The 25850-nt window shown below is 42.4% G+C and overlaps 1 protein-coding gene across 6 annotated transcripts in view; it reads left to right on the top strand.

Annotated features, from left to right (window-relative positions):
- The first annotated feature begins 520 nt into the window (after positions 1–520).
- Positions 521–25850, top strand: part of fhod1 (formin homology 2 domain containing 1) — a 48019-nt gene continuing 22689 nt past the window's right edge. For all 6 annotated transcript variants that reach the window (XM_061221485.1, XM_061221484.1, XM_061221483.1 and 3 more), the window contains exons 1-6: positions 521–910; positions 3550–3656; positions 6317–6381; positions 23255–23322; positions 24018–24123; positions 25189–25283. In XM_061221485.1, the coding sequence (XP_061077469.1) occupies positions 746–910; positions 3550–3656; positions 6317–6381; positions 23255–23322; positions 24018–24123; positions 25189–25283 (606 nt within the window). In that variant the 5' untranslated portion in view covers positions 521–745. The remainder of the gene's footprint in view (positions 911–3549; positions 3657–6316; positions 6382–23254; positions 23323–24017; positions 24124–25188; positions 25284–25850) is intronic.

The following is a 25850-nucleotide window of genomic DNA, read 5'->3' as shown; positions in this document are numbered from 1 at the left end:
GTCGTAGCAGGATAACAGACTTAGCCTACTTATGGAAAATAAATCAATGGCATAATTTTTGAATAACTATATGGTATAAGTCCGATATATCGATGTCATCATTGGTTTTGGTTCAACAGTTTTGTGGGCAAAAATGTTGTTAATGAGAGAGGTCAGAGGAGAAGGGCCAGAGTGGTCGAAGCTGACAGGAAGGTGACAATAACCAGGCAATACAGCAGTGGTATGCAGCGTAGCATCTCTGAACATCTCTCTAAGTCGATAGGCTACAGCAGCATAAGACCAATACAAAAAATAACTAAATTATAATAAATACCTAATAAAGTGTCCACTGAGTGTATGGTGCAGTGTTGCAACAGCTGATTATTTTACTCTGAAGAAATTAATTTCCTGCTCAGCTTCAGCATTCTATTCCTGAATGATGTTTGTCACTCCTTGAGCAGCTGGCGGTAGGGTATAGGACACAGTTCATTGGTACATACTGCCAGCTTGCCAGCTCTATTTAAATTCGCATGAGTCATTCGCTTCGGTTTCAGAAGTTCCATACAGGTCTACAGGCTGTTTCCTGATCACGTCACAGATCCCTGAGGATTAAAGCTCTGAATCGTGTCGCTTTGATTCCAGTTTAAGTTTACCTCCGCGGAAAGGAAGTGGTACGGTCCTATTCGGATATTTTAATGGCTATTTGACACACAAGATCATTTTGTTATTCATTGAAAAGAGTTTACTGAACTGTTGAGACAGAACCATGGCGACAGTAACATGCAGAATCCAGTACCTGGAAGATACGGACCCTTTCGTATGCACAAACTTTCCCGAACCAAGAAGACCGCCACCACACGATGTCTACGAAAATATTGCATTAAGTGAGCAGATTGCTGGCTTTCATAATTTGGTGGACGCTCCTTTGAAGGTAAGTTTTGAACGCTGTTCAAATTTTGCGTTTTGCGAATAAAATCATAGACAAGAAACAAGGCAACACTGTTGCTCTTCGGTGTTTTGTTTAATTTTCAAGTGGCGCAATTGTGATCAAAGTGGGTGTTTAAAACACAATTGTAGATGTTTATAAAATTACCAGTTTATACTGGGGCATTGAATAAGAAGTAGGAACAACCGATACCGAATTATCTTTGAAATTACCGCTCGTGTCAGTTAATGCGGTAAGTGACAGTACTGTCCAAACAGAATAGGCAACAGAATGAAGTTGAAGTTAATCGTTTCTACAAACAGACCAGTTCCTTCTTTCCAGAATTTCCGGCTGATTGTGTAATTAGTATGACTGTATAGCCTATTTAGAGACGTCTTTTAAAAAACGTTTCAGGATTAAGTGTTTTATTTCTTCTGTCGGCCAAGTTCATAGTGAGTGGCTGATGAGCAAATGAATGGCATAATTATTTCCCAACTTCCAATGGTTTCATTTCCTGTTGCCTATCTCACCCACGGTCTCATATTTTCAGCCACAAAAACGTATATTCTTTACGCTAGTTGTTTCGTTATTGTCACATTATGGACACCAGCTAGTGGTGGACACTGGTCGTGTCTCTCGAAAAAGTTGCTGCTACTGTATTACACTCTGCAAGTGTTAAATGCATGTTCTTACCCGTCTGCTTTAGCATGTTGTAGATGTGTTGAAGTTCACTAAAACCTCATAGCAATTATCATACACAAGTGAGTGGAGACCACATTTGCCTCTTTGTGTAAACACATCAGTTGCTGAAAAGCCTTGGGCTATAATTTGGCAGGATTGTAGCTTTATGATATTTGAGATTGCTGAAAGACAACTGCCTTGCAGAATATTGTGTTTGCCTCCATTTTCAGATGTATAAAAATAGAATTGTTTGTTTTTATTTGGCTATAAATTCTCCCTGTTTATGAACGATAGTCTCTTGGTCCAGATATAATATACTACAATAACCCAGTGGGGCCCAATTCTCAGAGAGAGGAAATTGATCTAATGCAGCACTGTATTACTTTGGTCTGGCATTCCTTTGGGTAACCTGGCTACTGAAGGATGCTGCCTTTAACATTCTGTTGCCTTTATGGGAACAGTCCAACTTTAAATTTGAGGCATCCTGAATGTCATTTCTGGCATAATTGGGTTCATACTTGAGGAAAGGGTGGGATCTGTAAACAAAAGATAAGAGCCGGGAATGCTTCTCAATCATCTTGTTATTGGGGGTTGGGAGGATCAGGACAACATTCATACCAAAGTAATAATTCCCAGGCAATGGAATGAGAATGCTTGCTTGTGATTCATAACAATAGTTGACAATGAACACAAATGACATGTCTACATTTTATGAATTTAGTCGTAGTGGTAGGCCTATATATTAGTATTAGTCCTGGACTGTTTATCAGATTTTTATCGTTTATGCTTCTCTTACATCCAAGTTATGGATGTAAACTGTATGTATTAAGATGTACTTTCATTCTTGGTTAGCTTAGTTAACTTGCAGAAGTGCTGTTGTGCCTTTACTTACTTTTGGTCTGGGAATGTTGAAAATAAGAAAAGACTAGTACACTCGCTCACTGCTCCAAAAAAACATATCATGATAGGCACTGTATGGTACCATGTGGATGGTTAACATTTTGAATACAACGGTCTTCGTCAGAACTGACCATTGTGGTCAAAATATGAACCATCCGCATGCCAAGGTACAATATATAGCTACTTGAGCGTGCAAGTCTTTTCTTTTTTGCTTGCTCCTACATGTTCCTGGGACCTTCTGCTAGTTTAGGCAGGCCTGCAACTGTTGCTCTTATTGGTCAGGTGAACACACTTCTCCTGTTTCTGCATGTGTTTTGCCTATGTTATGACTTTCGCTGGAAAGTGGAATTGGCTAAATGAGTAGCTACAATGTTACGCAATTTTTAAAAATGTGTTTGCTTCTCCACTGATTGATGTGCTGCCATTGGAATGTCTGTGTTGACTTCATGTCTCATAATTTCCTCATGTACTTGCAGCTTGTCGTTCTTTGCAGAAGCCTCATTTTGATAACAGAATTCTGATGGCAAAAGTATGTGAGGCCGCTGTGAAGATCACATCATGACCTCTAAATTTTAAATAAATGTAAAAAATAAAAAAGTAAAAAATAATGTGATTTCTTTGACATTGAGTCCACATTTTAAGGTGTGAGCATTTTGCATCCAGCAGTTTGCAGTGCAACATTATGAAGTAAATGGTGAATGATAAATGGTTGGCATTCATATAGCACCTTTATCCAAAGCGCTGTACAATTGATGCTTCTCATTCACCCATTCATACACACACTGATACAATGGCGATTGGCTGCCATGCAAGGCACCAACCTGCTCGTCAGGAGCCTTTGGGGGTTAGGTGTCTTGCTCAGGGACACTTTGACACACCCAGAGTAGAATCGAACCACTCCGGAGCCAGTGTCGCCCCTACGACAATGTCGCCCCCTCCCAAGAAAAATAGAGTTCAAATTGATTGGTGATGTCTGAATTTCAGTGGGACAAGTCGGTAGTTAGAATGACTACCGACTATCAGAGGTGTTCCCCACTGACCGCGCCCTGTTTTGTTCTCATCAGCTGGTGGAGTGTGCCCTGCAGCTGGCCCCCAATGGGAATTACCTGGACCTGGAGTCATCCCTGGCAGAGCAGAGGGATGACCTGGAGCACTTCTACGAAGACATCAGGTGAGCTGTCCTCTGTCTCGGCCGAATCCGCCTTGCGTCTGCCTCGCTTGCGTTTCGCCCCCCCCCGGGCCTTCTGAATCACCGGAAGTGTCAGGACCACAACACCGGCGCTTCAGCGCAAAAGCAGGTTCGGTGAAACCGCACGGTGCAGACACTGACAAAAGCTGCAGTTGTGAGGAAAGTGATCAGAGGGGCCAGACACACAAAGTCAGTCAGGCATGACAGGTATGGAATGTAGATAGCGCTGGGTGGTGTGTGACCCCGCACTCCCGTCCTGGTGAGGAGACCTGGATGGGAGAGTGGAGGAATGTGAGCGGGATCTGGGGACTGGGGTAGGGGAGGCCGAAGGAATCCTCAGAGAAGGATGGCTCGGAGAATCTACTGGCAGCTTTTTCTGCCACTGTGGATTCAAGGTTTTAAATTTTTTTTTTTTTTTTTTTTTTTTTTTATTAACTGAACCTTTTGTAAATGAGAGATCTTAATATGACACTGTACTCATAAAAACCTGAATTTTTCCCCATGGTGTTTATAAGCCACTAGATGTTAAAATTTCAAGGTTTCATTTTTTTGATAGTCTTTTTTTTTGCACACTATACAACATTATGCCGTGTCCATGCAGGAGACGGTGAGTTGTCTCTCAGAGCCTCTCTGCTCCGGCTGAGACGGAAACACAGGTTTATCTGAACAGCCACCACCATGCACCGAGCCGGTTCCTAATGTGGAGTCTCTTGTCAATGGCAGTGGCTTCCTTTTGAAGTTAATAGAAGAAATTAACTTCCGCAGGATACAAGAAAGTGCTTTGTATGAGCCGGGATGGCCATTACTGCAAGCTTAAATGGCCTAGTTGTAGCAGACCTGTTTCATTGTGTATATATCGCACATCGCAGTTTCTGGCAGTCAGGACAAGAAAGAAGTCATGGTGCACTGAGCGTGCTCAGTATGACGGTTTAGTGCAGTACTGAAAACTGAAAAGCCGCTCCCATTCTGTCTCACCCAGGATGGTGAGGGTAGATCACCTGTGGTCAGGACCTGTATCTGTTACACTAAATCATTTACAGTATTCACTTAGTGACAGGTGGCTGGGAGCCTATCGTTCTAACGCCTGACTTCACCCACCCCCACGTGGTGGAGGTCTGAGGGAACAATAAGTGAGCTCAACTCACAAACACTCTAGCAGTGAGGTAAATGGCCTACTCCTGATGATGTATGGCTTAGTGTTGTGAAGTGAGTCTTTGTCAAAAGGCTTTTATTAAAACAAAATGTGTTTCATGCACTCTGCTTAGTTTATATTCATTGCGTATGTATTGTTTCTGCGACACAGACAGGGATTGTTTAATGAAATGTGGAAGCACTGCTGTGGGACTTTATTAATATGCCAGACAATGAAAAAGCTTGTAAAAAAAGAATGTGATCTGAATATAATTTCAATGTTGTCTGAAACACCAGTACTTTGTGCTGTTGCTTTTGTGACTCAGGAGCAAGTTGTGCAGACTCATGGAAAATCTTCACCCAAGGGGCTCTTGTGAAATGTGCAAACGGGCCACTTTTCTGTTTGAATTTATATTCTGAAAAAGAGTGCAATGCAGGCCATCAACATACATAAATAAATGTGCATAATAACATATGGTCTGATTATTTGTAAAAAATAAAAATACAAATAAATTGTCATACAAACATTTTCACTTGGATTTTTTTGGTTATGGAAACATTTGGCGCTCCAACTAGTTATTGTGCTCATGACAACCTCAATTTGTTATCTCATGATTAATTGCTCACAGAAAAGCAAGCATATACCAGGGCATGGTGTGTGTCTGAACAGCCTGGGTGTGGTGGCTGCCAGTGGAGGATGTGGGGAGGTTGGTAGGGAGCACTCCTCATTTGAAATGGCTGCTGGTGGAAAGTGTGGAGATGCTGAATTTCTTTAAGAGCAGCATAGGCTTGAGAAGTGCTGTGTGCAAACTTCCACACGTCTGGAGAATTTTTTCCACATCTCTCCTGTCTCCATGCCCCATAAATTTCCATCCCATAATCCCCCCCGGCTAAGCTGATTTGTCAGAACGCATACCTCTATTTTTTGGGAGCGGGCGACAGTATAGAGAGTATGATTGCACGAATGGATCTCTAGTCAGTGTACCAAGTCTCAGGTCTTATTTCTGCTGATGTAAATAGCATCTGCAGGTTCCCTGCTTTCTGACCAACTGTAGGAAGAAGCTTCAGTCAATAGAGGAAAGTGGTCCCTGGATGAAAAAGCTCACTGGATGCCTGTTATAAGGCCATGCCAAAGCTGCAAAGCCATCTCCACTGAGCGCAAAACTGAGAATCACAGGCATTATTTAGCTTTTATATTGAATTTGATGTTGTTTTTTAATTTAGGAATTACATAGAAATTGTTGTTCAGTGCCCAAACGACTATTTGAAGTCAACAGCATTAAGATAAAGACAGATTTACTTTTTCTGTAATGACCAAACACAATTCAATCACCTTCTCTGACACAATCTCACAATCCCGCACACAAATTCCTAGACTGGCAGATACTCTCCGTGCAGGTTGCTTGTGTGGGAAAGAAATGCATGCTGTCTTGAGTACAGTATCTGGTCTGGGGACCTCTGCTGAAAGCATAGCTTCCCTTCCTGAAAGACTTCTGCTTCTGTCTCCACAGCAAGGGGAAGAAACCCATCCTGATCCTGAGAACCCAGCTGTCTGTCCGTGTGCATTCCATCCTTGGTAATGTCCCTTTTCAAACTCATCTTAAGTGTCATGATCGTATGTTTTTTTCATTAATATGGTTCAAATGTCGCCAGTTGCATTTCCCTTCACAAGTGCTGATGCAAGTGATGACACACAAGAATTACAGTGTCAAATAGTTCCGCACACCACCAGCTTTACTCTTCCAAGTGCTCTGTAAGAAAAACCACGAGTCGTTTCTTTTGCAGTGAATGTTTTTTAAATGCTTAAAAGATTTTGTTCCTATTGCTTTTTCTCCCAAGTTTGAAACGTGGGAATCCGATCCGTCCACACACTGTATGTGATCCATCATTATTTCCAGCAGTGGCATCGGCAGTAACGTTAATGTTTGCTTAAACTGAGTTACTGTTTAAACTAGAATTAGGCATTGTAGCAACTTATTGAGAACTTGCACTGTGCTGTGTTGTTTTTAATTTTTAATAAAGCAATATGTTAAACGTAGTTTTTCAGCATGTAGCCTCATATTATCTATGAGAAATAAAGTCGAGCTGAAATTCAATTATTTTGTAACAAATGCAGCAATCGTGTGTACAAGCCGATAAAATGATGTGCAATGCAAAATATAAACAGATTTTCTGCCAGAGGCATTGGGAATACATCAATCAGTTCAGTTTCTGTAATGAAGTATTTCGTTTCTCTCAGGAAAAATCATGAAATGACATGTCTTTTCAATGACTCAACTAGAATGTAGATAAGAGGTTATTATTTAAGTGTTACTATGAATAATGACTCCATAATGATCTGCTTTATGTAATTTGAGTTGCTGTGTAACATTCTTTGGAAAGTGACTTGTGTGATTCTACTGTGGGTAGGGTGTGGAGTCCTTGGGTGTGTTCCCATGTGGACCTACAGTTAAATTGGAATGGAAGCCCCCCACCGTCCCCCTCATTCTCTTGCAAATGGCAAAATCTCCTGCCTTGGGCCTGTGATGCTTTTAAATGTACACATGCAACTCCTTGAACCAGTCTTATCTTTTCCCTTTGAGCAAGAGATCTTTTTGTTCTCAAGGTTGGGTTTAAATCGGGTGGCACAACAGTTTCCAAAGTATTTGAGCTATTTGCCTTCACCTAGTTATTTTTGCACCGTGTCAGCACTAGCGGGACTCCTCCTGCATGAAACGCACGCCCTTAAAATGAAATGAAATGACAGATTTGCGAATATGTGGGGTGAGAGCTCACACTATAGTGCTGTGAGTCTGCAGGAATATGAGGATTTCTATATTGAGACGTCTCCAAACGCCAAGACCTGAACCCCCGTCAGATTCCACACACTGAGCTTGTGGGTGTGTATCTGAGCCTACTATGATAATAGGGTGGTTCAGCAGGATGAACTGGTTTAGTTTTGTTTGGAGTATTACGGAGTCACTGTGGTAGTGTTATATGGCGGATGTCCTTTTCAAAAAATGTTGTTCTGAGGAAACGTACGTACTGTATAAGCCAACGAGAGAGGTTACAGGGCGACCTGTAGCGTAGTGGTTAAGGTAAAGGACTGGGACACGCAAGGTTGGTGGTTCTAATCCCGGAGTAGCCACAATATGATCCGCACAGCTGTTGGGCCCTTGAGCAAGGCCCTTAACCCTGCATTGCTCCAGGGGAGGATTGTCTCCTGCTTAGTCTAATCAACTGTACGTCGCTCTGGATAAGAGCGTCTGCCAAATTCCAATAATGTAATGTAATGTAAAGGTTGATTTTTTGAGATACATGTGCGTACATGTGATGTACGCAATCCCCAAACACTTCAAGGTAAACTACTATTCATTTTCCGGAAAGGAGGCGTGAGTGTCGATTAAATGCATCAAATGCATTTAGCATCATGCAAAGTATCAGTCGTGACATCCATGAATGCTTAAAGTGCTTTGAAGACTGCATTGAATCACATTCCGTGTGGTTTATTTTTTTTTAGTATTTATGTTTATTCGTTTTTACCAGAGTCTTTCCACAGTAATTCCCACACATTCCCATTTCCTGTGCCGGCTACACTCGCTCCTCTGGAGGTGTTTTCCCTGTTCACTGTTTTCCCAGCGTGATGGCGGTCATAAACCTCCCCTTAGTACAGTGCAACAATGAAATATCGTCTGTTTTGATTTTTTGCTTTTTCCATATGGCCCTGTCGTTGCTTTATACAGTTTCAGTTCAAGATCAGTGTCGTATAATGGCAGCTTACCTGTTTACCCAAAGGAGAATGACATTTTCCTGGCAGTTTTTCCATTGAATCATGGCCTGTATAGTGGTGCAGTGGGTAGCAGTGTTGCTGGAATAAGGTCCTTGGTTTGAATCTTAGCTGGGGCCTTTCTGTGTGGAGTTGGCAATGTTCTCCCTTTGTCTATTTGACCTTCCTTCTGGTACCATTGTTTCCTCCCACTGCCCAAAGACATCCAGGTCAGGGTAATTGTCTACATTGACCATAGGTATGTGTGAATGGCATGTGCGACCTGTCCAGTGTGTATTCCTGCCTCTTGCCCGATGCATGCTGGGATATGCTCCAACCCTGCTGAGGTTAGCTCATGCAAATTGTACCTTATCTTACCCGTGTTCTGTTGTGGTTACTACGATCTTTGATATGCACTTATTGTGCGTCACTTTGGATTAAAGTGTCTGGGAAATAAAAGAAGTGTAATGATGGATGGAGTTATTAATGGTTTTGTTCAAACAAAATATGGTGACTTATTCAATAAGGGCGTTATACCCAAATTACAGCTTGAGCAGAGATGTAATGTACCGCAATATGTCCCAAGTACTGTGTGCGTGTGCGTGTGCGTGTGCGTGTATGTGTGTGTCTTTATCTGTTTCTATATGTGTCTGTATGCATAATGTACCACAAGACGTCCCAAGTACTGTGTGTGTGTGTGTGTGTGTGTCTTTTATCTGTTTCTATATGTGTGTGTATGCATAATGTACCACAAGACGTCCCAAGTACTGTGTGTGTGTGTGTGTGTGTGTGTGTGTGTGTGTGTGTCTTTATCTGTTTCAATATGTGTGTGTCTGCATAATGTACCACAAGATGTCCCAAGTACTGTGTGTGTGTGTGTGTGTGTCTTTTATCTGTTTCTATATGTGTGTGTATGCATAATGTACCACAAGATGTCCCACGTACTGTGTGTGTGTGTGTGTGTGTGTGTGTGTGTGTGTCTTTATCTGTTTCAATATGTGTGTGTCTGCATAATGTACCACAAGACGTCCCAAGTACTGTGTGTGTGTGTGTGTGTGTGTGTGTGTGTCTTTTATCTGTTTCTATATGTGTGTGTATGCATAATGTACCACAAGATGTCCCACGTACTGTGTGCGTGTGTGTGTGTGTGTGTGTGTCTTTATCTGTTTCAATATGTGTGTGTCTGCATAATGTACCACAAGACGTCCCAAGTACTGTGTGCATGTGTCTGTGTGCATGTGTGTGTGTGTGTGTGTGTGTGTGTGCGTGTGTGTGGTGTAACCACAGTAACAGAACTGTGGAAACTGGTCTTGGAGACTTTGGCACGGCAGGGAGCCGGCCTGACCACAGTGGTGGCTAAAATGAGAGCAGGCTCAAGGGAGTCCAATAAGGCTTCACATCCCTTCCATGAATCATAGCAGGCAGCACTGTCTGTATCGTCAGTGAACATGTACACTATGATAATGGTATTCTATTCTCATGGAACATGAAATGCCCTCACTTCTTTTAAAGCGCTGATTTACTTTGCGAACCGTCTACTATGCTTGGAGCAGAAGTGCTTTCATTTGATGTTGAAATGGGACAATGGGGCCGTGTCTCGGAAGTGCGAGACATGCTGAAAGATAGATAGGAGACGGTTTTGAAAGACAGGGAACATGGCAATGGACTTTCCCGCCGCCTTTCCTGGATCCGAGTCGCTCCTTGCTCATTTCGTAACAGTTTTTCCCCTTCTCGCTGACACAGCATCCTGTTGTTCATTCCCCTCTCGCACACATTGTTTGTCTGGGCCAATCGCGAGCCGTTCCATTTTCGGACGACTTCACGCTCTCAGCTCGGAGCTACGGAGTACAAGTCTGCACAGAGCCCGTGTAATGTGCCGTATCCTCGAACGGCTCTGTGCAGTCATGTCTATTTTTCTCTGGTAGTGTGGAAAGCTCGCTTTAATGCCCCAGGACTTGCCGGCTTTGGCTGGTGATGGTGGCTGAGTGGGCTGGTGACAGCCTCATTCTGTGGGCTATGTGGCCCACACATGGCGTTTCCTCTGTGCTCATAGGGAGGGGCTGTTTCGGAGGAAGTAGGCCTGCTCGTGTAGCTACTTGAATATGAGCTTTTGTGCCAGCATTACGGTATACATTTACTGGATCTGCTGCTTTCATGATAATTCATTGGCATGGTGTGGGTGTCTGGGATGACATCTTGGCTGTCGTGTAGGTATTGTGTAACAACTAAGGTGCTATTCCAGACATGCCTCTTTGTGCCTTTTCACAACAATGCGTCTCAGGGGCATTATAAGCATGACCTACTTCCTGCTGTCATGAGGAAAAGTGTAAGGTTTTTGTAAGTGAGAAACTGAACAAAACCAAACCAGGGGTCAATTTTACTGTGATTACAGAAATAGAATTTTATCATGCAGCCTTGTTTAAGCTTGCTTTCTTGCTACATTTAGGATATTATGTATGTATACATGACCACTGACCAGCAGGACAGAATTGTTCATAATAAGAATATATATATATATTTGTAGTCTTGTATTTGTAGCTTAAGTGTGAGAATCAACGTTTGTTGGATGTCATCAGCTGATGTTATTTTAGGGTCTTTCCGAAAGCTTATTTACTATATTCATGAACATACAGTAGCTTGACCTTCATTGGTTGGTTTATTTACAGAAAAGAGCTGTATGTACAATTGTCTGGTTGTGGTAATGGAGCTGTAATGGGAAATGCAGTTAAATAGCGTAATGGGAAAACACAATCTCCTGCCAGACACAGACACATTTGTTTTCACCCATGATTATTTAAGACCAGAACGCTTAAAGCTATTTGATAAGGCTCTGTCCAACATCTCAGCTTTACTGTTAAACAAACGGACACAGCTCACTTTCACTCCCCCCCCCCCACGCTGGTTCCTGTAAACATCAGGGCTCAGATGAAGAAAGAACAAAGTTTAATGGCTAACCCTGTGATTAACAAAATACACAGTGCCACTGCTTTATATGAACTTCTGACTCCCGAATTACTTCACACTACAGGCAGTATATAGCTTTGAGCATATTAAGAACATATTAAGGATTTCTCACTCACAACAGCCATATTCTTTATTCCCCGCTGCTTTAATCGTATTGCGTAGCATTGGTCAGTTTTCATGCATTAATTAAAGGCGTATTCTACCTTGGAAATATTAGAAATTGTGTGCCATATGTGTGGCACACACAGATTCATTGCCTGTATTTCTTCTAAGATGTGTTCAGGGCATTTATGGGTGTGACCCACTTCTCTGTGTGGGGAGGGTCAGGCAGAGGCTGTGGGGTGGGATCAGGGTTCAGTGGAGTGTTTGTAGCTAGCTAGCTAGCTAGCTGCTGCAATGGCAGATGTAAAGAAGCACAAGTACAGCGGTGCAAAAGGACAAGCCAGCAGGGCTTGTTTAAAAAGTCAACCTTGGAATTGCTTTTCCTCAATGGTGACCGCTATTGAAAAACAGAGATATAAAAATAGAAAAGGTCTAAAAATGGTTATAAGAGATAAAACGGGGTTGAGGTTGGAGGAGGAGACGTTTTTGATTGCAAATGGAGGACCACAGCAAGGCAAAAAATCCTGCATAGTATCCCTTTAAAGGAAAAAAACCTTTTTCTTTTAAACCATTAGTGTATCTCGACCTGATATTGAAACTAAAATCAAATGAAGATTAGCAATGAACTAGATTGACCTCAAATCAGCATTTGGAAAGTTTTGGAACTGTATGAGTGCACGGGCAAGCTGGTACTTTTTCTGATAAGAACAAAGACCCACGCTAGTTCGGCTTGATGTTGTCTGCATTTGTCAATACGAAACCACTCTAATGCTCTCTGGTCTGCCCACTGCCACACTGTTCACATAAGAGCAGCAGGTCAGCAGGGAATACTGTGGCTTGCAGGAATTCTGCTGCCGTATTTGAGGATATTTCTATATCTGGACTTTGAGCTGGTAGATGTTCGGATAGACCTACTTGCCAGCCTAAAGGTTCCTATTTGGAAATGTTTTTGTCTTGTTTTATTCATCTTAATTTTGTTTTGCTTTTCCAAAGAGATGATGAGCTGCTTTCAGGCCACCACACCACTTTCTTTTCTGACCATGTCGGCTTTAGAAAGACGAAAACCTTTGTGCACCTGAGTCAAACTCCCTTACCGTGCAGCTCCTCTGAGTACTTTGCAGCTGAACTACCTCTTAGTTACCAAAAATAGTCTAAAACACTTGTTAAGACAGACCTTTTTTGCAGTGCATATAATATTTTATGGGCAGTCTTCACCCAGCCTCCGAGATCCCACTGGCATTTCTCCCTTCTGTGTCTGTCCTGGAATGTGTCCCATGTGTGGCAGTCCCTTCACAGAGTCTAAGTGAAGGCCATTACGCACTGGGCAGACATTTCACATTCTGCTGCTAAATGTAGAGCGGGATCACTCGGACTCGGGCTCGTTAATGCCGTTGGGGTTGGGCCTTTTCGCACTGTTCCCGTCTGTGAGCATCATAAACAGTGCTGAGAGCGCGGTAGCGGTGTTGTGTTACATGTCGTTCTGTGGCGTCATGGGCTGAAGATATCTCTCTTCATTATAACTCCATGATCACATTGTTAGGTGTGTACACTCGCTTAATTATCCCCGGGTTATGACATAAGCCAGTAAGGTCGCATTGCAAGGGCTCTGACTCAAGAGTGAATGTTAGAACGTGATGTCTTTTAAAATAGCTGAGGAATTGGCATCTCTGAGACATGTTATGGGTAAGGTTGACCGGTTCAACATGACTTGGAACATACCGTATGAAGCCTCCTAAACACAAACACACACACACACACACACACACACACACACACACACACACACGTATACTGCATATACAAAACACTTTCTCACACAGGCATATGTCTAGAATGTGCCATGAATACTTGACTGGGTTTAAATCTGGTCACCGAGGAGGCTGTGACGTTCAGACCACATCAGTCTAAAGCTCCCAAATCCACTGGGATACGAGTCACACTCTGTAGATGGGCACAAGGCTATTTTGAAAGATGCCCCTCTGCAGGAAAGAAACTCCTTAACCTGGGGTGAATATGATCACTTGGCACCATTAAGAAAGGAGTGACATCACCCTTGATGATAATGCCTTATCAACACACAATGTAGAAAACACCTATACACACATGCCAGTCTTTTTGGAGGTGCTGGCATTCTAGGGGAATTCAATGTGAAAAGAAGGAAAATCCCACATACTTATCTCTTATTGCTCCTATTTATTGAACTTTGCTACAACATTTCAGCCCTCAGAAGCCCTCTTCAGCAGATAAAATATACACAGGTTTCTTTTCACACAGTAAAAGGGCCTTGTGCTGGGACAGGACCACCAGAACCCTTCACAGTGGAGAGGACGCTGTGATTAATGTGAAGATTTGGTTTTATCTCGTCCTTTATTCCACATGATATTGCCAACTTCCCTCTTGATCCCAGTTTATTAGCAGGGCTGTTTATTATGTCTTTCCCTGTAGGAACCTGCCAGCCTCACTGTGCTTATAATCAGATTAACAATAATATTGACTTAAGTGCTTATCATAAATTAAGAAGGCTGGCAATGGCGAAAGACATTTTTACTGAGTTCTTTGTGCTGCAGGGAAATGTAACTGTTAAACTGGACCTACAATTTAAGAAAGGTCTTGCCCGGGTTTATTTAATCAACATAAACGATTTAAATATGACACATGTTGCGTATTGTTGTTTTGATTAATTGAACTCCCTCTCAAATGAAAATGATTTGTTTAGATGCTTAAATGGTTTGAATGAAAATGTTCACTCTGCAAAGATGGTTTAATATCCTCAGTATATTGCTAAAAGTTTCAGATGAGGGGTACAAGCTCGAGCTACAAAAGGACATAAGGTTTTTTTTTTTTTTTTTTCATGTTTTGTTTTTTTTCTCAATTCCAATTTTATTATGCACAAAAGGCCATTGCTGATAAGGCATCTATAATTGCTTCAGAGCTGTTTAGACAAGGGAAAAGTGCTACCAGATGATTTAACTGCTCATGAAAACTGCCACCACACACAGCCTATGGGCAGACTATCATCCATATGTTTAAGTGTTTTATTTAGAAATGTAGGGTCAGAATAAACCTCCTTGAAAGGGAATGTTTAATTTAATTGAGAGGGTATTCAGGTACAGTATGGCTGAGACTGGAGTGGTCATGTACAGTACAGCATAATCTATGGGTCAAGTAACAGGATAGCATATCTGTGGTTTATGACAAAAAATATCTGTTAGTCCAGTGTTAAAAGTATTTTTATGCAGATACAAATGCAGGTATAATTAGTCTCCGGTCACATCGAGGCATTAACACGTGGTCTCAACATCTATATCATTTTCAGAAGAGATGTGATTTGTAGGGGTTTAAGGTGTTTTGATAATATTACAATAATTTGGAGCCTTGAGGCTAAACGTTTTCATTCTTTAATGTGCGTCTGTAGTTTTAAAATGGCCACTCTTTGTTCCTTTGGATGCTGAACAGCTTATTCTCAGAAAAACAGTCCTGAAATGCTTTGAAATCACTTTCAGAAGTTATTTTCCAGATTCATTACCCTACAAATTATTGCAATGGGATAAAACGGCTGATTTAAAACTTTCCTCTCAGGGGGAGATCCTAAAATACAATCTGTACGGCTGTGGTTTTCTGGCTTAGGCCTTGTCCTGTTAGGTTAGCAACAGAATTAGAACTACGGTCTTATGTTTATTGCATGATATGTTTAGCCATTCTTAAAATCTCTCATCATGTCCTGTTCATTTTCCAGTCAAAAGAGTTGTTAATGTTGCAGGTGCTGTGCATGGATTCATTCGGTTTGTTTTCATTCAGGGACCTGCTTTTCACTCGACCACACTTTGATAATTTGGCATTCGGTATGTAGTTAGAGAGGTACAGATCAAGTCACCTTTCAGACAAAGGGTCATTGCTCAGACTGACCACTCCTCCTCTTTTTCTGTCCTTTGCATAATATGCAGTCTGTAATTTGTTAATGTAATCATGTAAATGGTAAATGGCAGGCATTTATATAGCGCCTTTATCCAAAGCACTGTACAATTGATGCTTCTCCATTCACCCATTCATACACGCACGCACACACCGACGGCGATTGGCTGCCATGCAAGGCCCCGACCAGCTCGTCAGGAGCATTTGGGGGTTAGGTGTCTTGCTCAGGGACACTTCGACACAGCCCGGGCGGGGGATCGAACCGGCAACCCTCCGACTGCCAGACAACTGCTCTTACTGCCTGAGCCATGTCTGTTAAACTGTTAAAATACTGTGTTGATGGTCATTTACCCAGGCCTTAAGCATATCTATTTTATGAACTAATCTTCTTTGGTTCGTGTGAACAATCTTTTGACTTTATTAAACCAAATAGCAGTGGACATGTTTTCGCGTTTGGTTTGGGTTTGTTGACAAGTGCACTCATTGTGATCACTGGAGACACTCCAAGTTGGAGCAGGAGCCCAAGCCGCTGCAGAGTGATATCCGTGTAGTCCGTTTGGTGGCTGGACATCATTAGTCAAACCCCTGCTAAACATTTCGCAATATTTCCCCACTGGCTCCATCACCTCTCAAGAGCCCAGACTAGCCTGGCAAAGCAGCACCGTTCTACTGCATTACATTCCAAGAGCAATGTTTTACTTTTTCATTTCACAGTATTGTTTGTTGTGCATTTGTTTCCCACCTTCTCCGAACAATGGCATTATGAGAACCTGGGGCCCAGCGAGGGAAGGCACGGTCCAGTCCTGGCACACTGCATGTATAGCGCTTGTTATAAGGCTGACAGCTGGCCTGTGCTCTGGGCTTTCACATTTGGGGAATAATTTAGATTGCTCAGAGCTTGGCAGCTTATGCAAGAATTTGTTCTTTAATGATCTACGTCTCTTTTGTTGCAGAAGACCTTATATGGGCCTGGAGATGTATATTAAGCATATCTTGTGAGCAGACTCTCCCTTAAAGGCTTAAAGCACTATAAATGTGACCTCTGACTAGATTTCTGGTCCTATCTTCTGAACATATTTCCCCAGCTTTCTACATTATAGTGTGCTATATAATTTCGAAATGGCAGGATTCATGTGCGACTGTCAACCATAGGTGTAGTAATTTGTGCTTTCTTACATTATGAATGATATAGGCAACTGGATATCGGTAATACAATCACATATCAGTGGAAGAAAAGATGGGGTTTGCAGAGATTTGCAGTATTATGCTGCAAATGGCATGTTTATAGTCGGTGGATAGGCTGATAAACATAAACTAGGCCAACAAAGACACTACTTGAGTGTGTATGCCAATCCGAAGTGTGTAGCGCAGCACACACTGACCTGCACCAAACACTACTGGTGGTGGGTATGCTATTGCTTTCTGTGCTTCAAAGGCAATATCCTGCTCTAGTCTGTAGTATTTTTGCCCTTGCCTTGCTGTCGGAGGCTTCTGCCACAGGCACTTGCGCTTATTCGATTTGAGAGACATACTACGTAAGCCAACCGAGGCAATGAACGAGGCAATGAACAAGGCTTGTTTACCTCTGTGAAATTGCATGTTCTAAGAAGTTAAACGTCCCTGCCTGATTATGGAGGAGAATGTTTCTGGTTCTTGAGGAGGAAATTATACAGAATCGCAGAGTAATCTGTCGTTTATATGAAAGACTGGAGTTCAACATTTGGGCATCCCCAGCAAGAGGCTTCTTGTATTCTGTGTCAGTAAGAGTGTTGCTTTTTTCAGGAACGGTGATACTCGCTGCAGTTGTATTCTGTGTCAGTAAGAGTGTTGTTTTTTTCAGGAACGGTGATACTCGCTGCAGTTGTATTCTGTGTCAGTAAGAGTGTTGCTTTTTTCAGGAACAGTGATACTCGCTGCAGTTGTATTCTGTGTCAGTAAGAGTGTTGTTTTTTTCAGGAACGGTGATACTCACTGCAGTTGAGGTCTTTGATGTTGAGCTTCACCGGATAGGAGCTCGATACCACCTGTTCACACGAAAGCTTTGAAGTGAAGGGTTTATAATCTGCATGTTGTTGGTTGATCCAAGCCCTTGTCCTGTGTTCATCAGCCCTGCCTGATAAGACCTTGTAAATCCAGAGTGCATTCCTGCTCGGACCGGGTAGAGTTGTGTACAGTATGGGAATTTCCAAATTTAATGATTTGCATGAGTATCTTGGTTTAAAAAAAATATATATATTTTAGTGAGATAAAATACTGAAAGCTTGCTTAAACAGAAAAATGAAGTGGGCTATCCATGTGGTTGTAAAGATTTTAAAATGAGAGCACAACCTGTGCTTTTCAATATGCATTGTAAGCAGTAAAGTTGTTTTTATGTCCAATAAAAATAAAATAATAATAATAATTTTTCCTCCCAGTTACTGTATGCCCCATCACAGCCATGTCCTCTATGCGTTTGAGAGAGCCATCACTTCTCTTCCCTGAGTTGTGCGGTTGTTGCACTGGGGGACTACACTGCTGAGGTGGTTGAGCACTGAGAGACCACGGGTGCTACCTGACCAGGGGAGCCACTCTTGCTCTGTGAGAAGGGGAATACCCTCCTCCGCTGGCCCTTGTGTGGTCTTCCTCAAATGGTGGCAGTAGGGATCTAACTTTGTTTCATCTCTTAAATATAAGCTGAATCGCATTTTAAATGATTTCCGATCATCTGGATGTAACTCTGAAAAGCTAACTGTTCCCCCTGAGATTGTTTATTGTTTGTCTATTGTCTGACATTTTTGGACATCCTGTTTTCTTCTGGCATTAATCACAACTGCTGCTACTTTTCTCTTTGAACTTTATTTTCTATTTCCTCCTCTTTTTCTGTTCTTCTCTGCGTTCCCCAGTGCTTTTCCTTCCTCCCCAGTAAGTCTGTGCGTGTTCTCGGCATATTCCCAGAACCCATGAGCTTTTGGCCTGACTCACTTGCCTATTCCAAAGTCTGGTGCCAAGACGTGTCTTACCTAATCACGACCAGTTGTGTACGAACTGTACGTCTAATTCCTTTAATCTTATTCTTTTTACTGAAGGAACATTATGCTGAGCCCATTTCTTATTTTTTTTAGGAAGAACTGCTTGAAACACCCAATTATTTTTTTTCATGCCTTTCATGTTACCTGATCATTGTGCTTGCCTCAAATACAGGCCTTATAGAGTTAGGAAAATGGGATCGTACCTTTACTTGAACATTTACTCAAATATTTCAGATGTCATTGATTTATGGTGGCATGATCCTAGCTGAACAGCCACAGTTATGTTCTCTCTGGTCTTATGAAAGGCACGAAGGTAGGCCACAGATGTGTAACCTCAGGTGGAATGTGGGTTAAAGGCATCTTCACTAAATCCGATAAAATGTAATGTCTCACGCAACAGTTAGGGGGCTATTTAATCATCCCTTTTTAGAACATCTTCATCTTTTGTTAATAAATATAAACAAGTATTGTGTTTACAGTACTTGCATAGTTGAACTATTGTTGTTTAAATGCCCAGAAAAGTAATGCTTTTGAAGTCAGAGTTTGAATAGAAACGGTAACGCAGAACAGTTGAATAGCCTGTAACCTTTTTTAAAATGACAAACAGGGAAGACTTTAGTAGGGGAAAGAACACACACACGTAAACAAAAACAAGCCAGGAGAAATGGGACCCAAACAGCCAGACTCCAAAAAGCTGACAGACTTCACAGCACCAAACAAACTGTTCAAAGTGACACAGATCTCCCTAAGCAACTGCGCCGTTGACCCCCTCCATAGCTAAAATCTCAAGGACATACTGTATGTAATGTTCATTTTAAAAAGATGGTTTGGAATAAAGAGCTGAACATACCCTGTGTGTAGCTGTAAAACTTGATCTAAATTCGTAAAGGATGAAGAAATATTTTTCTAATTGACCTTAAAGTCACGCTGAAACGGAAGTTTGAGCAGCACATATGAGGAGGGGCATGACTGTGTGAAGAGAATATTGATTGGAGGGGAACAGAAAATAGGACATTTGATACACACCAAAATCAAATCTTGTGGGTGGAAAAAACTATGTATTGCAATTGTATAAATACAATTATTTTGGAATATATATTTTAAGATGTGTATGGTTATGAAAACTAAATTGAGGAAAAAGTTAATTTCGATTTCACTGTTTGAGGCCTGTGCCATACAAAAGTTACGTTGAGAATGTTATTTTAGCGTTTACAGATATGCATAAAGAAAAGTGAAAAGACCGTGAGTGGAGAACCAAGAGTAACATGCCAACATTCCTCATTAATGGCCTGTGTTTTATTTTCAGACTCAAAATCAACGAGGGGTTGTGGGGGGGGGGGGTTGTTATTGTATGATGTCAGAACCTTCAATACCAGCATCCGGAAGTTGTTGCTTCTAGTTTCCAGGAAACGGTCTGGATGGGCAATGTGTGGAATCATAACACTGGTCAGTGGTGCCTCAACCTCTATTGCTCATTTGTGCCAGGTGACCTTTCAAATGGATATGTGAGACTGATTGGGCTGCTAGCTAGTTATTTTGAGCATGTCAGGGGAATAAGCCAAGATGTGTGATGTTTTCAGTGAATTACTTTTGAATAAGTGGGTAACCAACTACTTGTTAACGTTTCTAAACGGGCAAAACAAAACACAGAACTAAACATTATCTACATTTTTGGCTCATTATATTCTTATTCTGACCACTCATGCTTGTTCTGTGTCTACAAACTTCTGTCCACAATCTCCTTGTTTATAGCGAAGGACCCCCCTTGAACTTCCTTATTTGCGGGCATTTTTACATGAGTCTTTTTCCTTCAGCTGAGTGATGTGATGTGGTCTCTAACAAAAACAGTTGTGGGATTTCATGCACCATGAATGTCTGGATGAAGTCACTGTTTTGAATCAGATTGTAAACATCTATTCCAATGTGTTTATTGTCCTCCCTCCATCATATCTGAGACATGTGTCATAGATACACGCAGAACATATTTTGAATGCTGCTCATATCAGCCCTCTATTCTTGGCATTTTCTTCCTCATTCCTGCGAGGGACTTTGTTTACTGATAAATTTAACATGAGGTCAGGGCTTTTGATATCTTATACTGGACATGAGAGGCAAAATTCATACTTGTACCCACTAAGAAAATACAGAGGTCAAAGGCCTGGAACTGCTCTGGATTCTCTCCCAATGGTATTCTGGACATTTATTTATAAACTAGAACTTGGGAACGGCTTTCTGTCCAGTGGTGTCCCATGTGCCGTAAAATTATGAGGAATATACACACAGTGAGCACTTTATTGGGTATTTAATCAACTTATTTTTTAGACAAGTTTTCTCCTGCTGTAGCCTATCCACTTAGAGGTTTGACACGTTGTGTGATCAGAGATGCTCTTCTGCATACCATGGTTGTAATTACATTACATTACATTAATGGAATTTGGCAGAAGCTCTTATCTAGAGCGACATACAGTTGATTAGACTAAGCAGGAGACAATCCTCCCCTGGAGCAATGCAGGGGTTAAGGGCCTTGCTCAAGGGCCCAACGGCTGTGCGGATCTTATTGTGGCTACACCGGGGATTGAACCACCGACCTTGCGGGTCCCAGTCATGTACCTTAACCGCTACGCTACAGGCCGCCCTATGCGTGATCTCTCTCATTTACAATGCGTTTCTGCCCGCAGAACTGCTGGATTTCTTTTGTTTTTCCCTCCATTCTCTGCAAAATCTAGAGACTGCAGTTTCTGAGATACTCAAACCACCCTATCTGTCACCAACAGTCTTCCACGGTCAAAGTCACTTAGATCTCATTTCTTTGCCATTCTGACATTTGGTCTGATAAACAACTGAATGTCTCGACCACATCTGCATGAGTTTATGCACTTAGTTGCTACCACATGAACGGCTGATTAAATATTTGCATTAACGGTGCATTCTGGTCCCTTCTTTTATGCATTATTCTGAATATCCGCAGCCAGCGTTTCACAGGAAAAGTATTTTTATGGTTTTGTCTGTGTCTACATTCCCTTGTAAGTTTACCAATAAAAGCCACACTTTCTTCAGCCTGGCTGTCTTTAGCATTTGAGATGTTTATAGCTCGAACTGTCCCAGCTGTTAACCCCTGATAAAAGAAACACTGCCTCTGTGTGTGTGTGTGTGTGTGTGTGTGTGTGTGTGTGTACGTTCAGTTATAAACTCTAAAATTGGTATAGGCCAGCAAAGTGTGACTGTTATCAGTGTGATACAGCCTCTTTAGTTGGGAGCCATTGTCAACAAAGAACAATGTATCGCTGTGGATCCCCACATTGCTTCCTGCTCGGGGTGAAGTGTCGTTTCTTCAGAAATGCGGACATCGGCGGATATGCGCGCATACAGTCCGCTGTCCACATGACTTCAGCAGTGACAGGCCAGCGGCATTAAAAGCAGGAAGAATACTGGCTGTATTTTAAAACTTGGTGAGAGAGTCTTTGGGAGCTGATCTTTTCACCAGAACAACGCTGCCTCATATCTTGGCTCTGGAGCACAGCTGTGGCATCTTTGAAAGTGATTCAAAAAGCCCTGGAGGCTGTCCTGTATACAGTCGAGCTGAATGAGAGCTTGGGCATTTGTCTGTGGTCCGATCTCACAAACTCACAATGTTATCCACCGCATTGGAATTTAACGGCTCTCTCTCTCTCTCTGCTGCCACTGACTTTTTCACCCTTTCTTGTAGTCATACACCAGCTGTGTATAATCAGGATGAAGCTGGTTTTACATGATTAGGCATTTTCTGCTCCTATTTAATGGCCGGAGGAAAGACTGTTTACATGAAGTCCATTCCAGGCAGTGACCGTCGTATGTTTTGAGAAGGAATTTACTTTCTCGGGGAAACATGTCATTTGGGATACAGCGATATTTGCCTTCATCTTGTTTGGAGGAAGCACCCCCTTGTGGCCCCTGTGTTGAACAACTAAAAATGGCGTTGAATAAACTAACTGCAGACCTCAGGATCGAGCGGATTGGACGTTGTACCCCATGCATGCGTGGACACTCTCAGAAAGACGCTGACGTTGGTGTTCTGAGCGAGGAGTCTTACTCCTCCCACACAAGCAGCAAACCTCTCCCTGTTCGCTCTCCCCGTTTCCTTCCCCGTTAATTGTCCCGGCCGGGATTCCCTGTCTGGTTTTAACTTTGAGCTATAACATATGACTCACTATTTATGCCCCAGAAACAACCGAGTAAAGCAGGACACTGACTTCAGGTGGAACTCATTGCAGATATTTACATTCCTGAGAAACAGAAGACAGTTTTGTTTAGAGCAGTAGCCCCAGTAGCCTTCTGTTTAATTAATCTTTCCTCCCAGACGGACTGTATCTTGGTCATTATCTTCTGGGTGTTCCGCGAAGGGATTGTTGAAATCTGCAGCAGTCTTCTGTGAATAAATGGAAGATTCTAGATGGTTGATAGAAATGAGAGAACATGCCCTATTTGCGCATGGAACAGTGTACAAAGTCCTTAACGTGACAAACTTTGAGATGCAGTACAGTACACCTGCAACTTCTTGTGTATGTCATCAGCAATGCTATTTTGCACTTGTGTTTTAGTGGGTAAAGGTCTTGTCGGAATTGAATGCATTTGCATTTTTCCAAGTTATGTATGTTCGTAAATGATAAGGATGATTAGTGGATTGCTGTGTTTTTGTGTGTGCAGTAGAGTTAATGCAGTCGTTTGATCCTCTGTTTCAGAAAAGCTGTACAACTCCCATGGACCAGAGCTCAGAAGATCCCTATTTTCTCTGAAGCAGCTTTTTCAGGTACAGAGCTGAGAGCCGAGAAGAAAACGGCAGGAGAATAATTCTGCCCTTTGACCTTTTGGCGCGGAACCTCGCTTCCAGAATATGAAATGAAGGAAGTGCATGCCACACATACCGGCACATAATTAAAATCATTTGAAAGATAAAGAGGATAAGAAGGTTACTGTTATGAAACTGAGGCCATTCCCCTGTCCTTAATACTGCGCTTGTTCCACAGTGCCATTACCCGCAGCCTCTGGAGCTGTATTCAGCTCAAGGTCAATGGTCGCAGTCCATAAAATCTAATAAAATGTGCTGTGTGCTCTTAAATTCTGCCTTGTTGTATGGATGGCAGATGTTGCCTTTGCCTGTTTGGGGGGTAACTGGACGACCAAGAGAGGAAATGCTATTTGATGCACATGACAGCAGCTGTGACTGTTCTGAATCTGTTGCACAAATGTTCCCGGGGATGATTTATTTATGCACTGTTTTCCAATGTCCAGTGTTCTGTGTACAGAAATGCTTTGTCTCTCTTTCTTCTCTCTGTTTCTCATTTCTCTCACACACGCACACACGCACACGCGCGCACACGCACACACGCGCACACACACACTTGTACAGAGAGAGGGAGCGATAGAGAGAGCTTTATGGCTGTTATCTGTAGTTTCAGTGTGAAGTGAATTGATGTGTTTTATTGTGTTTACTGATTTCTACAGGATGACAAAGACCTCGTGCCAGAGTTTGTAAATTCCGAAGGGTTGACGTGCTTCATCAAAGTGGGCACTGAAGCTGATCACAACTATCAGAACTACATTCTCCGAGGTAGGGCCCATCAGAACTACATTCTCCGAGTTAGGGCCCATCAGAACTACATTCTCCGAGGTAGGGCCCATCAGAACTACATTCTAGAACTACATTCTCTGAGGTAGGGCCCATCAGAACTACATTCTAGAACTACAGTCTCTGAGGTAGGGCCTATCAGAACTACATTCTCCGAGGTAGGGCCCATCAGAACTACATTCTAGAACTACATTCTCCGAGGTAGGGCCCATCAGAACTACATTCTCCGAGGTAGGGCCCATCAGAACTACATTCTCAGAGGTAGGGCCCATCAGAACTACATTCTCCGAGGTAGGGCCCATCAGAACTACATTCTCCGAGGTAGGGCCCATCAGAACTACATTCTCCGAGGTAGGGCCCATCAGAACTACATTCTCCGAGGTGGGCTTCAGTGGAGTCACAGGTCACACGCTCACGCCCTGCTATGTGGTCGCATGTAGGAAGCGACTGATAGTAGGGAGCTGGATATATTTTTGGATTCTGTTGTTATCTGTGAAAACATGGAGGCACTAGGAGGATAGGGTTGTGAAGGAGCTTTTTCTCAGCCTTCCTCTGGATAATTGTCAATAGCTTACTCTACATTTATCGTGTTCATGCTTGTAATATGGTAATGTGAAATGAATTTGTTAAGATGTCAAATGAACTCTACATTTTATGTTGAACTGTATGACCTGTAAATGTGCAGTTGGACATAACAAGCACATAAGGTATGTAGCTTAAAAGGAATCTTTCTGAGTGCTCCTCACGTTTAGGAGGGGCGCTTTCTCATGCGTAACTGGAATATTTTCTTATGCAAAGCTGGTGTTGCCTTTTAAAGCTCTGGATGGAAACACGGCGGAAGATGTGGTTGGTTCCACAGTGGCCCTGAGCTACAGAGTGTGACTCACGAGAGGCCACAGACTGAACTAGAATTCACGCATAAAAAAAATCTGAATCTGACAGATGAATTTAGAACAGTGGTGATACAGTCATACCGGCATGGTTGACACCGGTGATGCTGCGTATACGGGTACGGCTTTAACGCGACACCCTGTCCGTTGTTGGCAGCTCTCAGCCAGATCATGCTGTTTGTGGACGGGATGAACGGGGTCATTAACCACAACGAGACGGTGCAGTGGCTCTACACCCTGTGTGGCAGCATGGTGAGTCCCAGCCCCCCTGCACCGCGGCGAAACCCAGAACAGAAACGCACAGGTGCGAGAAATGGCACCGATATGAAATGGAATGAGGGCTGTGACAGCTGAGAGAAATGGGAAGCTCAGAGAAGCATTGGCTGAATGAGAGAGCGATGTGGGCTTGGGAGCGGTTCACTGAAATGAGAAAGTTTAAAAAAGAAAAAAAGTTGGTTGCATTTTTTCCGGTCTCAATACAGCAGTTTTTTCAGTTCCTTTTTCTGGGAAATATGTTCTTCATTTTACTAGTCATGCTGACCTTAGTATTAATGATGTAAGCGTATGCTTACAATAGTAACTTATTTGCATGGTTTCTCATGGCACTATGGCTGCAAGCTCAGAAAATTGAACACACATTGTTAATCCAGAAATAATATATGTTGCAAAGATTGGTACCTGCACACTAGCATAGAACCAGAAAATGTCAGCAATTGCACTGCATTGAACTGATGAAAAACTAAGAACTCCCAACAAGCAATATGAGCCAACATTATCTGCTCACTGGTTACTCGCTCGTTTAATGAGACCATTCTTTAT

Source organism: Conger conger, chromosome 15, assembly GCF_963514075.1.
Source record: "Conger conger chromosome 15, fConCon1.1, whole genome shotgun sequence".
In the NCBI taxonomy this organism is placed as follows: Eukaryota; Metazoa; Chordata; class Actinopteri; order Anguilliformes; family Congridae; genus Conger; species Conger conger.
The sequence above is the reverse complement of the archived record's forward strand: the minus strand, read 5'-3'. Positions and strand labels throughout refer to the sequence as shown.